This window comes from Mytilus californianus, unplaced genomic scaffold, assembly GCF_021869535.1.
Source record: "Mytilus californianus isolate M0D057914Y unplaced genomic scaffold, xbMytCali1.0.p SCAF_7, whole genome shotgun sequence".
Classification (NCBI taxonomy): Eukaryota; Metazoa; Mollusca; class Bivalvia; order Mytilida; family Mytilidae; genus Mytilus; species Mytilus californianus.
In genome coordinates this window covers 77,982,336-77,996,866 of record NW_026262723.1, presented here as the reverse complement: position 1 = coordinate 77,996,866, position 14,531 = coordinate 77,982,336, and the positions used below count along the sequence as shown (strand labels likewise).

The window sequence follows — 14,531 nt, the reverse complement described above, 5'->3', positions numbered from 1 at the left end:
AGTTAGAAAGTAAATCTCCCGTGTTATTTACCTTGTTCTCCATCATCTAGCTGATCTGACACCGTACTGATACTGCTACGTCGTCTGGACGGTGTGGCAAGATAGGCACCCTATAGTGAAAGGAATTACTGAAAATATCACTAACTGCATTTAATTTTACTCCACGGCTTTGTAAAAGTCGGAACTTTACTTAATGTAAGGCCAGTACTAATTCGTGTTTCAACTGTTGTGAACGCTATTTATTTATAATTTATTCTAATCTTAACCGACCTGTCTTGACTGTTATCGACGCACATCTGAACGGTTCTGATTTTTTCTTTTCTTTGGCAATTCTGATGAAGGATACTGAGAATTATTCGATAAAGTTAGGCCAAGAGTTCAATGAAACATTGTTATTTTTCAGTACAGTATTCCTTTTTTTAATACAGAAGAGAATAATAGAAATTTCAAAATATACCAACAGTGAGCGTACCTCAAGAAGGTCATTCGAGAAACAAGAGACGTTTCTGCTAGTGGCGTGTCAGTCCTTCAGGAGACAGCCATCAGTCACGTATCCAGTGCTATAATACTACAATTGAATCGATGATTTCTTATTGCAAGGTTATAGTTGATGATTAATGTAATTGTAATAAAACTAAAGCTGCTTCCTCGAGAAAAGTTATCCCCAGACGATTTTGTCTGATCTGTTTAGAGCATTTTACATTTGTAAATGTGTTTCAACTTTTGGTTTCAAGTGAACTTGATGAAGGTCATTGAAAAGAAACTGGTAGGGCATACTGAAATCAGTATCTATCGTTTATATCACTACAATTGTCTTGCAGCTGCTACTGGACTGTTAGAAGAATATCATTTAACCAGTTTCCAGGTATTAGCATGATTAAAATTTCGTTATTGTTATTTCAGTTGGTTGATCATGTATTTGATTAGGTAATTGTACTTCAAAAAGGTTATAACTCCCTTAGACCTTAGACATAGATTTTAGATGCTGTGAGTTTCTGGGATTTTGTTTAGACCGCTTTGTGGTTCCGATGCTCTTTAATGTTATGTTTATTAAGAAAAAACACGTGTCGAGGGTACAGAACCTATAATTTGAGTCTATTTGCAACAATTTGGCCGTTTACGTTACTACTAGCCTGTTTGACCGTTGGACACCTTTCCATTCCTATGTAATAAAATTAAGACAACACCTGTCGTCGATAGAGTCTAAATATTTTCCAGTATTTTTGCGTTTCTTATCATGATTTTTTTTATAGACGGTTGCTGTATACAATATAGATATTAAACGAACCAAGGGTTCGTAAAGATGTCTTCGTTTTGAAAGTCTTACGGTCACGCCATCATGATTTAATTAACCGTTATGGAATAACTGTACTACAGATGACTACGGATATCTTCCACCAGTCCCGTTTTTCTCGATCTTAACTCCGAATTAGACTTAATATACACGGAGTTTTACTTGCCAACTAGTGGATCAAAAACTCCTACCACAACACGTAAGTTTATCCCATTTTTATTGTGTGTTTAGTAGTTCTCAATCTTGAGTTTTCTGTCTAATGTTGTTTTATGAACTGATGATGAATACTCACTTTAGATGTTCTTCTTATTTTATTGGATTCAAGTTCTTGATTCACTTCATCGGGTTGTTCGTTTTGTTGCGTTACTAAACGAGTATTTTCATTTAGTGGTGGAAGTGAAAAGACTTGAGACTTCCTACGGACGATCCTGGTTTTATATTTCCTTATGACATCATCATAGTCTACAATACCAAGTCTCTCCAAAGGATTATAAAGTCCAGGCAAAGTTTTATCCTAGAATAGATATCAACTTTTTCAGTAATATTGTAATTCAAAGTGTAAATGTAAAATGTTCGAAAGATGTGTGTCAAGGAATGATATTTCATGGATCGTGATGTTCAGACTATAGTTTTCTGTGTAGTGTTTTGTCGACTGCTGTTTGTGTATTTTTGCCAAGGTGTTGTCGTTTTCCGACTGGTGATTTTTTTATTGTCCCTTTGGTATCTTCTGCCTATTCCCTATTCGATATAGAATAGTATGCTGTTATATCTGTTCTCTTGATACCGTATTCAATCGTTATAATATTCGTATGTGATGTATTGTCATTAATGCCAAACTCTTGCATTTTACTTCATCCACAGTAAGAGCAAGTCTGTGCTCAAACCGTTGATGTATGACGATTAACAACCTCAACTAAACTCATGTACAATGTTGTTAATATAGCTCGTATAGAACAGGACGCGATCCATATACACCTATTGGTCTTTTGAATAAGCTTATTCTTAAAAGTTATCAATGCCACACCGTACTAAGATCTTTGAGTATTGTCGTTATCGGTTACGTTGATTTAGTTAAACACATAACTAAACATGTACAACTATCCACTTATTGAATTAACAATTATGGTCCTACATCCTGTAGATACTTTCTTTTTTTGCATTATACAATGTCATGTTTTTCAGACTGCTTATAACGTCTTTACACTATACATATTAAAGGTGTACTGATTGATATTTTAGTCTGGGAAAATGGTATATTTTAAATTAAAGTTGAGTTTTGAAGTAGCTTGCAGTAGCTGCGAATTTTGTTAGATCGGTACTTTGTGTTTTGTGGGTTTTCTTTTCTACGGTTGTACCAATCTGATGACTCCAGCCTTTTCAAACAGATTTTTATATACCACTATTCCCAGGTAATAGCTCTCACTAACTAAGATAAGGTATGAATTAAAATGGGACATTTTCTATCAACCAAAATATTAAAGAACAAGGATCTTAACAGCTATAAGACCTTCATCAACGAGGAAAACTCATACCGATGAATCGAGCCTTGCAAAAAAAATCTTTATATGCATTTCTAAAGCAAGAAACCTGTAGTCCAATGGTTGTCGTTTAATGTAATTGACTGAAATTAAAACTTAGTTTTCTCTGTTGTATTGTGTTACATTTTTCTGTTGAACTGTTTTACATTTTTCTGTTGTATTGTTTTACATTTTTCTGTTGTATTGTTTTACATTTTTCTGTTGTATTGTTTTACAGTTATATCTGTTGTATTGATCTACATTTTGTTATCCGGTGCCTTTCATAGCGTATTGTACGGTGTAAGTTTTCCTCGTTGTTGAAGGTCTTATAGTTGTAAAGATCCTTGTTCTTTAATCTTTTGGTTGATAGAAAATGTATCATAATTTAATTCATACCTTATCTTCTAACTTTAGATATCAATGTTTTCTCTCAAACAGGATTTTCTATTTTTATTTCTATAATGTGAATATATATATATATATATATAAGTGGTGATTTTTAATAGGAAAGTTTAATATAACTTACCAAAAAATGTTCCATTTCGAATTGGTTTTTGAAGTAATGCTTTTCTTTCTTTCGCTTTTCAATTTTTAAATGTCTTTTTGAATTTGACCGATACTGCCATGTTTCAAAATTTTCTCTCTTCTTTCGAACTATTTGTTCTTTTTTACCTGAAATCACAAAATCATGTTCTGTGTACATGTGATGTCTTAGAACAAGGCGGCTAGGTCTTCTAACACTGCCTTTGTTTTTGTCAATGATAATTTTGATGAAGATGTAAAGACAGTAATACTACAATGGTATTCGCTTAACAACGAATCATCTAATTTTCATGTCACATAAAACAAAATAATTTAATCAGTTAACGTTCCTAGAACTGTCGAAATGAACGATAATTTAATATAATAGACTTAACATGCCCATGTTTGCATTTTTGAAAAAAAATATACTTATAAATTTTTAAAATATATCTATATACAAATCAAAACCGTTCATGTCAAACTGTTTCTTTTAAGGTCAGCAAAAGGACAATTAAATAACTTGTCTACATTTCACCACACAAAAAGTTAATTTCAAATGTCTGATTTAAAGAAATCATTATCAAAATGAAAAGGCGTGAACACCATACAGTTTTGGTAATAAAGTCTAATATAATGAAGATTTTTCTAACCTATTAGATGTATGCATTAATAAATGATAAATGGCAAATACTACTTCGACTGCGCACAACGTATAAACACGTCTACTAGAGCTTATTCATAATCTAAACATGTCACCAAATGTTAATATCATTCAAATAGTTAAAAAGAGCAAAGCAATTTAAAGTTCTAGCTTCCTACTGTATAAGACATTTTCTACATTCATACTCATTAGAGAAACTATAAAGGGTAGTTACTTTCCTTAGATATCGGTTTAAATATCTCCAGTCAGGAAATAGTAGGAAGAAACCTACGATCTGACATTTCAATATAAAATGTACAAAAACGTAGTTAGTGCACGTAGTCTTTTTTCTTTAAATAATTGACATACGCCCATCTCCAGATATTTATTTTTCCCAAATGCCACTGTTTGACTTAAGAAAATAACAAAAAGGACAATAAAAGCCATCAGTCGTGGAAAATATACACAACACCATGACCAAAAGTAAAATGACGAAAACACTAACAACTGTCAAAAACACTGCACATAGACATACATGTTACACAATACGAACCCAACCATCAACCGGGTTCAGTGAGGGGAAAAACAAATGATGGTGTAATATCCAATTCATATTTTAATAAAAAAAAAAAAATAACGTTTGTGGGTCGTCAACGTTTGAGTCGTGAAAAGCGAGATCGAAATTATTAGTCTGAATTGTTTCAGTTTTATCTGACTTGCTGATGCCTACATCATCAATTGTTTCTGAGTGAAGTCTGATGGTCTTGGCTTTGTTTTAGAAAATACGGCCCAGGACGCGATTATCATACACTGAGGCCGTCTTCCTTGTCTGCTAACTATTTTTGTTGTTTTGGGAAAACAGACCATTTACTCTGTCCCCTGCTTTGCTTAGATTATAAGCTGCTTCTCTTCATTTTAATAACGGAGTTAACGAATTAATAACTATGAGCCGATGGGTTTGTAAGAATCCACTGCATTTACAGGGTGATTATTCAGTTGCCCCGGAAGGGTAATCAGTTCCTGTTTCACTAGTAGCACTAGTAGTGTTGTTCATGACAACTAAAACTCGACGATAAATAACATTTTGTGATGTCATAAACTGTGTCGATAACCTGGATCTATGTGGATCTCCAACAATGGCCATTCTCCAACATTATTGACTAGAATATAATTCACGAGTACATGTACAATCTCTTTTTGATTGATCGTGTTCTACTGATCGTTTTCACTATTTACATTTTCTCTCTATTTTTCATAATTTTTGCCCAAAATGAAAAAAGGGTAAAATTTCATTTAAGGGCAATAACTCCTATGATTATTCGACTATGTTGGCCACTTTTGCTGTTTACAGTTTTTCTTTTTCCACAATTTCGGTCATGTTGACGTATTTTTCCATCTTGTCCCGATGATCATTTTTGCTTTTTAAAGTGTCTATCTATCAATTTTAGTTTTTACGATGAGAGACATAAACGCAAAAACATTGTGAAAATCGTCCTTTAATGGCAATCACTCCTATAACGAGTCACTTACGGTTTCAGCCATGTTCACTTACGTTTGAATTTTATCTTGCTGATAAATTTTGCTAGATATCATTTCTATTTACCTGCCTATTATAGTTTTCAAGATAATAAGCAAGAACGCAAAAATGGTAAAACTTGTCATTTAAGGACACTCCTATAAAGAGTCGACCACAGATTTTAGCAATATCGACTAATTTGTAGATTCTGTTACGTGGATCGCTTTTGCTATTTAAAGTTTCTATCTACCTATCAAAGTTTTCTGGATAATAAGCAACAAAAAAAAGCAAACAATTGGTAAAAATCTGTAATAAGTCGTTTAAGAGTTTTAATGTAAATAGACGGTAGGTAGATCTCACCATGTTTAACATTTTGCCTTGTCCAATTGGCAAATTTTGTATACGGTTTGCAAGAATATAGACACAACTTAAATTTTAGCCATAGGTTATTGTGTTGTTTTTTTTTTGTCACGTCTGTCATGTTGCTTTGTAGGCGAAGTGAAGTAGTTTCAAAGGAGAATATTTTGTAAAATTAAACGGACTATGACTGACGACGCGCGACAAGTAATAAGAAAAGCTCATTTTACCCTTCGATTCAGGTCAGTTAAAACGAAAACACAGTCTAGATTTACGATACAACGAAAGGAACAAATCCGTGACCATCTGTTACTAAAACATCCCGTAACTGTCAATAAAATCATAATGGCGTCTGTAAAACTTTAAAAGAAAAGAACACCACTTTACAATTAGAAAGCCTTGCACCAATAGTTTACTTGTAAGTGTTGGTCAAAGTCATTCAAAATAAACGAAAGTGGGTATTTTAGGGTTGTGCAGCTAATACTGTTAAAGCATATATATATTTTTTTATTAAACCATTTAAGGGCCCACTAAGGATATGATTGCAACATGACAGTACATCAATTAATAGTGAACTTTTCATCGCAAAACGTTGTATATAAAAATGTGTATGCATGCAAGGAAACACCTATATATTGTTTTAAAGTTAACTTATCTTAACACTGTGTAGAACTAACTTAAGTTATTATTATCATTTAGAGTGAAGAAAATGCACTTTTTGGAAGTTGCAACCATGATAACTAATAAAATTTACAATAATTTGTCAATCATAAGCCCACATGAAACGTGTCAGTAAGAGTGAAAATCAATTATTCGAACAGGAAGTTAATCATTTCTACTGAGTAGACTCATGACTAATTCTGCTTTTATACTTCAGAAACGAAGTATCCTGCTATTAATGCGACACCTGTAGTGTAAGCAAATAGTAACACGACCAAAATGATAGCATGCAGATCAGAGTGAGCGACTGAATGCCCCGACCAAGTAATTGATTGTTCATCGATGTAAACATTCTCCTGAAAAAAGACATACTGTGATATCGTTAAACGACATTGGTGATGTAGGTATACGGATCTTTTTGGAAAATGCAATTTCTCAATTTAAACTAATTAACCGTTAAAAGGTTTTGATTCGAAAAGAAAATAACACTTTGAATCAGGAACCCCAAAAACAAATTAAAAAGCCGTCATGTACTTAAGGACCTTTATGACCGAAATGTACATAAACTGAAGAAGAAAAATTATCTTCGGACAACTTTGCCTGAGGGAACCTTAATTTCTTAATAAATTCTGTTTGTATCAAAGAAATTTAAGAAAAGTAAGTAATAAATCATGTCAGTGGCTGAGCAATGATTATCGACCTGATGATACCATCGGGGACTTATAGTACACCTGCAGTGTAATCCCCTTTGTACTACAGAAAATGAAAAATAACACTTGATATTAATCAACGTATAAGTGACTGTGATACGTTTAAGTCGAGGTTTGAAGCAAACCTTGTTTTAGTAGTGGCATTAATTTCTAGCTCATTACGATAGAAGAGGTGTAGATTATGTAAAACTGTATTTTGGAATTATTTATCAGAAAATGAAATCGTATGGTGTCCGAAAGTTTTTTTAATTTTGTTAAAACTCTCTGCTCCATGTGAGTAAATGCGTGAAATAGAATGGAGCATTGCATAGTTTGGTGCCCACCAACATGTTAATCGTCTGTTGACAACCTGTCCACTGAATGCAGTAAGGAAATGACACGATTATTAAGAATATTTAGTCTTATCATAATGCACTTAATTTTTATAAGTTAACTAGACATGTGCATATTAAATTAAGTACATCAATTGGTACATCCAATGTTGCAGGTTACAGCCATAAGTAGAAAATGTGCATTTGCCATGTTCTTCTTTAAATCCAGTCTAAACAAATATATTCCTCTATAGAGGGATCCTTTTATCCCTCTATAGAAGGGTAACCACTCTATACAGGTATTATTGTTCAGTGGTTGTGTTTGTTGGTGTGGTTCATAGGTGTTTCTCGTTTCTCGTTTCTTATATAGATTTGAATTGTTTTACACTAGTCATTTTGGGGCCCTTTATAGCTTGCTGTTCGGTGTGAGCAAAGGCTCCGTGTTGAAGGCCGTACTTTGACCTATAATTGTTAACTTTTTATACATTGTGACTTGGATGGAGAGATGTCTCATTGACACTCATACCACAGCTTCTTATTTATATTATCACCATAAAGGAGGTTTGTTCCCAACCTGTTTATCTTGTATAAACTTAACAAAAACCATGACATGCAAAAATATGTGCACGGTTACACATAAAATCCAAAGATATTGCAAATACAGATAACTCATGTCAGTAAGGACGAATATTAGTTATACGTCCTTATGCCAGTGACTCATGTCAGCAAGGACGTATATTAGTTATACGTCCTTTTGTCAATGACCCAAATCGTCAAGGTTCACATTTTTGTCCATTGTTTACATTTCTATGAAATGGGATTGTTACTTACTGTCAGGAAGGTCGACGGAACCCAAATACAATACAAATCAATTATAAACAAGAATGTGTCCATAGTACACGGATGCCACACTCGCACTATCATTTTCTATGTTCAGTGGACCGTGAAATTGGGGTCAAAACTCTAATTTGGCATTAAAATTAGAAAGATCATATCATAGGGAACATGTGTACTAAGTTTCAAGTTGATTGGACTTTAACTTCATCAAAAACTACCTTGACCAAAAACTTTAACCTGAAGCGGGACAGACGGACGAACGGACGGACGAACGAACGGTGGGGCATAAAAATGATCACCGAAATTACTGAAAACAAAAAGGTTATATTCTCAATCGAAGTCGAAGAAGATCATTAACATGTCATGGATTTTTTTTATTACGCGATAGATCCTTACTCACTTTCGCTTCACGTAACAAAATTGTATAGAATTTCAGCGTTAATAAATGTAAACATTCATAAGCATGGCATATGTTTTATATATATATCTTTGTCAAGGTTTTCTTTGTCAATATTATTATATTACGTCAACGGTGTACTTCACTTAGGAATTATATTTGAGCGGAGGAAACTATGTGAATCTTTGACAGTAGTTCAACCAATCAGCAGAATTTTAAAATCTATTTTTGAAGCAGATTTTGCATATTTTCGCATACAAAATGGAAATTATAGAAAAATAGAATGCTTTTAGTAGATATTAAACAGGGAATAATGAACTCTTTTAGTAAAAGAAGGATTGATTAGATCGGGGTTCTGTATATTCGCATGATTTGTGTTTCTCCCCCTACTCTTGATTTTTTCGGTGGTATTTTCTAACCCAAATGGTTCACCACCACATTTATTTTGTTATATAGTATAGTTATAAGTTGAATCAGCTGATTATTTACCTAGATAATCAGTGGAGTGTAACAGGGTAAATCAAGAGAAGCTTGGACTCTTGGTGAAATTTACAACAAGCAAGATTTGATTAATAAATATTATTACTAGTATGTTGTTAAAAAGAAATGACACGATTAAAAATATCATCCGGAGTTGATGAATGTATTAATTGGACCACTCCATTCATAAACGATAAAAAGTGCATTAGATGAAACAAGAAAATGATATAGCTAATAGCTTATTTCTAAAAACATTTTCAAAATGATTTCGGTGTTTTCTATTTTCTGTAATAGAACGTACCAGTAATATAGCGAGATTATAATAACACAGGACTCTCAGGAAGATAAGTTTTAACTGATGGCATCATCGTCTTGAATTAAAGATTATTTATTTATTTATTTATTTATTTATCTATTTAAAGCTGGTGAAGTAGTTTCTTCTCATCATCATAATATCTTTATATCTCAAGCATAACAATATGTTTAAATCTCACTTTAATTCAGGATGATTGACCACTTATATATTATAAATTCAATATCATTTCTCGCCGAAGTAAGACCAATTATAAATGTGACCATTTCCTGATTATTTCAAAATTCATCCTGTACAAAGCGTGAAACGTGAAGACACCAGACACGCGTGCCGTGTTGGCTTTGTGGTATTTCAATCTTATTTTACCGATCCACTTTGTCAATTTGTTGACAAGAAGCAGAACAATGAAATAATAATTACATCTACGTCTATGTCTGTTATGAGACAGATTCTTCGCGATACAGACAGTCGGGAAAGTTTTCAGTCAGATATCCTCATAGCAATATCTGTTATCAAGGCTAATGAATTTAATCATTCGATATATCAGATAGCCGTGAGAAACGTCATATGCATTATACAATTACAACGGAAAACGAACCGACCTTTGGTACTCATATGCATTCAAAGCTGGAGAAAAATAATTACTCTCTGATATTACCTTCGGGAGTACGTACACGATCATTCCAGTGTTTGTTTCCGGCTTTTTGTGCTTCTACTGTCTTCAGCTTTTTGAAAACAGATAAACTTCCCTGAAAATGATTATTTAAAATCGTAAGACACTTGATGTTTACTGTGCTTATTCAGTGGGCTTTGGGGTATCACAATAGCAATGGGTAAAACAGTTTACCAAATTGCAGTTTGAATTCTTCTCCTTAAAACTGATCAACTGGTAAAATATTTTAACGAACTGCTTAAGTGAAAAGATTGTTAGTATGATGTGAGTGCTGTGAAATAAAAAGTAATCCTTACCATCCAGCTCCATTTAGTCAGTTAATTGATGTCTTTGTCATGAATTTCAAACAAAATAATGACTTACTATAATATGAGTCACTGATTAAGAAGGTCTAACTTTGACATGAAAACTTCTATCATAAATCGATTTTATAAATAAATAGTTCAAAACATTGTTTTGTAGGTCAATGTTTTATAGCTTTGTTTTCTAAGAGGGAGTTATTGTGTAATTGTGATTTGGATAATATTTTCTATAAGAGTTACTGATCTGCTGGCATTAAAGGGAAATAATTTTTATTGACTTATTGTATATTAAAAAGTTAATCAAATATAACAGGCTTATGATTTTGCCTACAAAAGATTCATCAATACGACTTGAATAAAAAAAAAAATGAAATGCCAATTTATACGAAGTTGAAGAGCGTTGAGGACACAAAATTACGAAAGGTTTTGCCAAATACTGCTTATAAGTTATCTAATCCTCGGTGGTAGAAAATCATTAGTACTTTGAACAATTCAAAGTTTTGCAAAACAGTTAATCTATAATTTTGACCATATCAATGAAAATTCACGTCAACACAGAATTGCTGACTACTGGGATGGTGATACCTTTTTAATTTACAGAGGAATCTGTATGATTTATAGAACTTTGAATGTGTTCCATAATATGTTTTTAACAGTTTTTTTTTCAAAATTTAATCATCTAAAAAATAAATTTCAGTGTTCTTTTCAGAACAGAGGATAATAATTTAATAATCATGGAAATAATGTTACAAACGAATAACTTATAAAATGAAGGAAGTTGATATTTGTCAGACAGAACAAAATTTTGCTGATTTTACAGTAATGTAAATTATTTCCCTTTAATAATAGCAGATTAGTAATTGTTTTAGAAAAAAATATCCAAATTACAATTACGCACTAACTTGCTGTTGGAAAACAGAGCTATAAATTATAGACTTACAAAACAATGTTTTGAACTATTTATTTATAAAATCTATTTATGATAGAAGTTTTCATGTCAAAGTTAGACCTTCTAAATCAGTGACTCATATTATAGTAAGTCATTATTTTGTTTGATTTTCATGACAAACACATCAACTCACTAGAGCTGGATGTAAGTATTACTTTTGATTTCAAACCACTCACTTCATACTAACAATCTTTCACTTAAGCAATTTGTTAAAATATTTACAAGTTGATCAGTTTGTGGGAGAAGAATTCAAACTGCAATTTGGTAAACTGTTTTAGCCATTGCTGTTGTGATACCCCAAGGCCCACTGAATAAGCACAGTAATAATACATTTTTATTCATATATAAAGTAAATACAGTAATAAAAAGGAATTAGAATGCAGAGCTGTTGCACGACGTCCATTCAATATACAGTTTTCATTATTACATATCAAATGTCACTGCATATTAGCAGTCATAATCTTTTATAATAAGGAACTCCTCAGAGCTTATAATGTTAGCATCGCATGCATTTAAATACTACAATGTAAGAACGGTAATTGAAGTAAAGGTTAAATTCTATACGGAGTTAAGTGCATTTGTGAAATGCAAAACCGAAAATTTGGACTGAAAAAGATATAAATACAAATATGAATAGGAATTTTCATGACCAAACGGGTCATATTAAGAACACAAACATGCAAGGTAAATGGTCTAAAGGAACTGTAACCTTGGTGTTTGAGAGAAAACATATTGGTTTCAATTATCCTTACAGTGCTGAGTTCAAAAATTGAATCGGATTTACCTTTCCATCATTGCTAAAAGACGAGAGAAATCCAGTTTATCTCATTCCCAGAAATGGAAAGAACGTTCTGTTTAAAACATCCTTCATAAGATAATAATTTGAGTACGGGCTATACTCACACGAGACTATACTCACACGAGACTATCCTCTCAAATATAGTGGTATCAGTTCGTTAATGCTGCTTGAAATAAACATATTGCATATTGCATATGTATGTATCAAAAAGTTATTGCATGAGTTCTTAACGTGCAGAGGGTGTGACACTCTTTCTCTCTCCACAAGGCATTGGATTTAACGTCAACATTCTGACCGGACGTGGCTGCAAATTTATATATCCCGGAAAGCGCACAAACGGAAGCCCCACTTTTACAAGATTTTACTGCCGGCCAGAAGAAGACAAAGGGATGACTACTTTTCTAAACTGCAGTCAACCCTTGGTATTCTGAAAAGTATATCTATAACATAAAATATATTACTTGAAGTTTAACTCCTTTCGGAATTGGGTACAAACTGGTATAAAAACATACTAATGTTAATGTTATTTTATACCAATTAAGATCTAAATAGAAGTAAATTTTATTGGTATCCCTATTTTAAAAATTAAAGGAAAACGGTTCAAACTCAATATGACCCAATCTGGTCATAAGGGGCAATGCGAGCTGAAAGGAAAAAAAGACAATTAAAATTATCTGTTATTGGAATTCGCTACCTGAAGTTCCCATTTTTTCTAACTTCAAGTTAAAGACTTACCGATTTTACAATATATATCCAATCAGAACGGTTACTGTCCCTAACCAAAACTTGACCGCGGCTACAAATTAAAAATGACAAAATAAATTAACTTTAAAAGAAAAAAAAAGTATTTCCGAAGAATATATTACAAACATTTTTACACTATTTGTCATTCATATATAATTTTAAAACGATAACTTAATTGAAGTCATAATTCACAAAATAAAAAAAAGAAAAGTAATTAAATGTTTACGAAGACAATTATCGTTTTAGGTTTGTTAATTTTCCTTTTTGTTGTGGGGGATGCCGAGGGGGATACCATATGTATAATATATTGTAATTCGACAAAATTAATGAAATACTCACTTGAAGAAGTGAAACATACATGCTTTCGGATTGGTAGGCAATAATTCTATCGGCCAGTCTTTCAGAAAAGGAATATTTCTGTAATAAATACGAACTTGGATAAAGAAATGTATATTCCAAAAGGTTGAATCAGTGAAAAAATCTAATATGGTAACTAGATGTATGGGAATCATCACTGTTAAAGTAACAGAAAAGGCATATCTCTACAAAAAGAACCGTCATTGATCAAGTAACAACAAACCTTCTCTACTCGTCACAAATTAGTGCTGCGTTCACACGTAATTCGAATTAGTATAATTTGGATTCGAAACGTTTTACGTCCGAACGTCAATTTTAATACGAATTGCAATGCGCGTCAAATTCGCTTTGCTGTCCGAACGACGTTAACTTTTAATTCGCATTATCAATTAATTATAATTATAATTTAATTCGAATTACAATTTAGAAAGTGTCCACACCATAGTTTAATTCGTATTAAAGCGAATTAACTCAATCGCATTAACGAAAACGCATTTCTAAAGCGAATTGGATAATGCGAATTAGCCAATTCGAATTCGGTTCGAATTAAAAAAAGAAAAGTGTGTGAACGCGATTTGCGAATTCGATTCGCATTCGATTCGAATTCAATTCGAATTAAATGTACGTGTGAACGAGGCATTAAATTAGGTAATAAATCAACCACCTTTTCCACCAGAACCGCCACTAACAAAACATTCTAGAATACAGATCATCCAAAATGTTGTATAGAAATAAATAACGCCTATTTGGATTTTAAATAAACAAAAACATATTCAGTTTTCATATTTGTAAAGATATAGAAGACCCAAAAAAATGTTTTGAATCATTCCGAATTTGCTGAAATTCTATAGCTCAGAAGTATTATACCTGAATTCTATAATATCAAACCTCCTTGGCTGTGTGTCACTGACAAATTAGATTATATCAGAAATAGCAACAATAACACAAAAATGCATTTCACACCGTAATGCAGTGCAACATTCCTGTTGTTTGATATCGCGTTTTAGAAAAGTCCACGCAAAAAAAGTAAATGTCTTATGATTGTAATGGAAATTATAATTTTCGATGAGTATGTTAGAGTGTATTCATTCAATATTCGCTTTGTGTAGCTACAGTAGGTGCAATAACGCGCTCTCTCCTCCCATCATGACAT

At 32.5% G+C, this 14,531-nt stretch overlaps 1 protein-coding gene across 2 annotated transcripts in view; it reads right to left on the bottom strand.

The window, feature by feature from the left end:
* Window positions 1-14,531, bottom strand: part of LOC127709033 (uncharacterized) — a 77,394-nt gene that overhangs the window by 8,390 nt on the left and 54,473 nt on the right. For both annotated transcript variants that reach the window (XM_052214322.1, XM_052214321.1), the window contains exons 12-17: window positions 13,361-13,438; window positions 13,013-13,073; window positions 10,213-10,303; window positions 3,338-3,483; window positions 1,587-1,808; window positions 32-110 (exon numbers count right to left, since the gene is read on the bottom strand). In XM_052214322.1, the coding sequence (XP_052070282.1) occupies window positions 32-110; window positions 1,587-1,808; window positions 3,338-3,483; window positions 10,213-10,303; window positions 13,013-13,073; window positions 13,361-13,438 (677 nt within the window). The remainder of the gene's footprint in view (window positions 1-31; window positions 111-1,586; window positions 1,809-3,337; window positions 3,484-10,212; window positions 10,304-13,012; window positions 13,074-13,360; window positions 13,439-14,531) is intronic.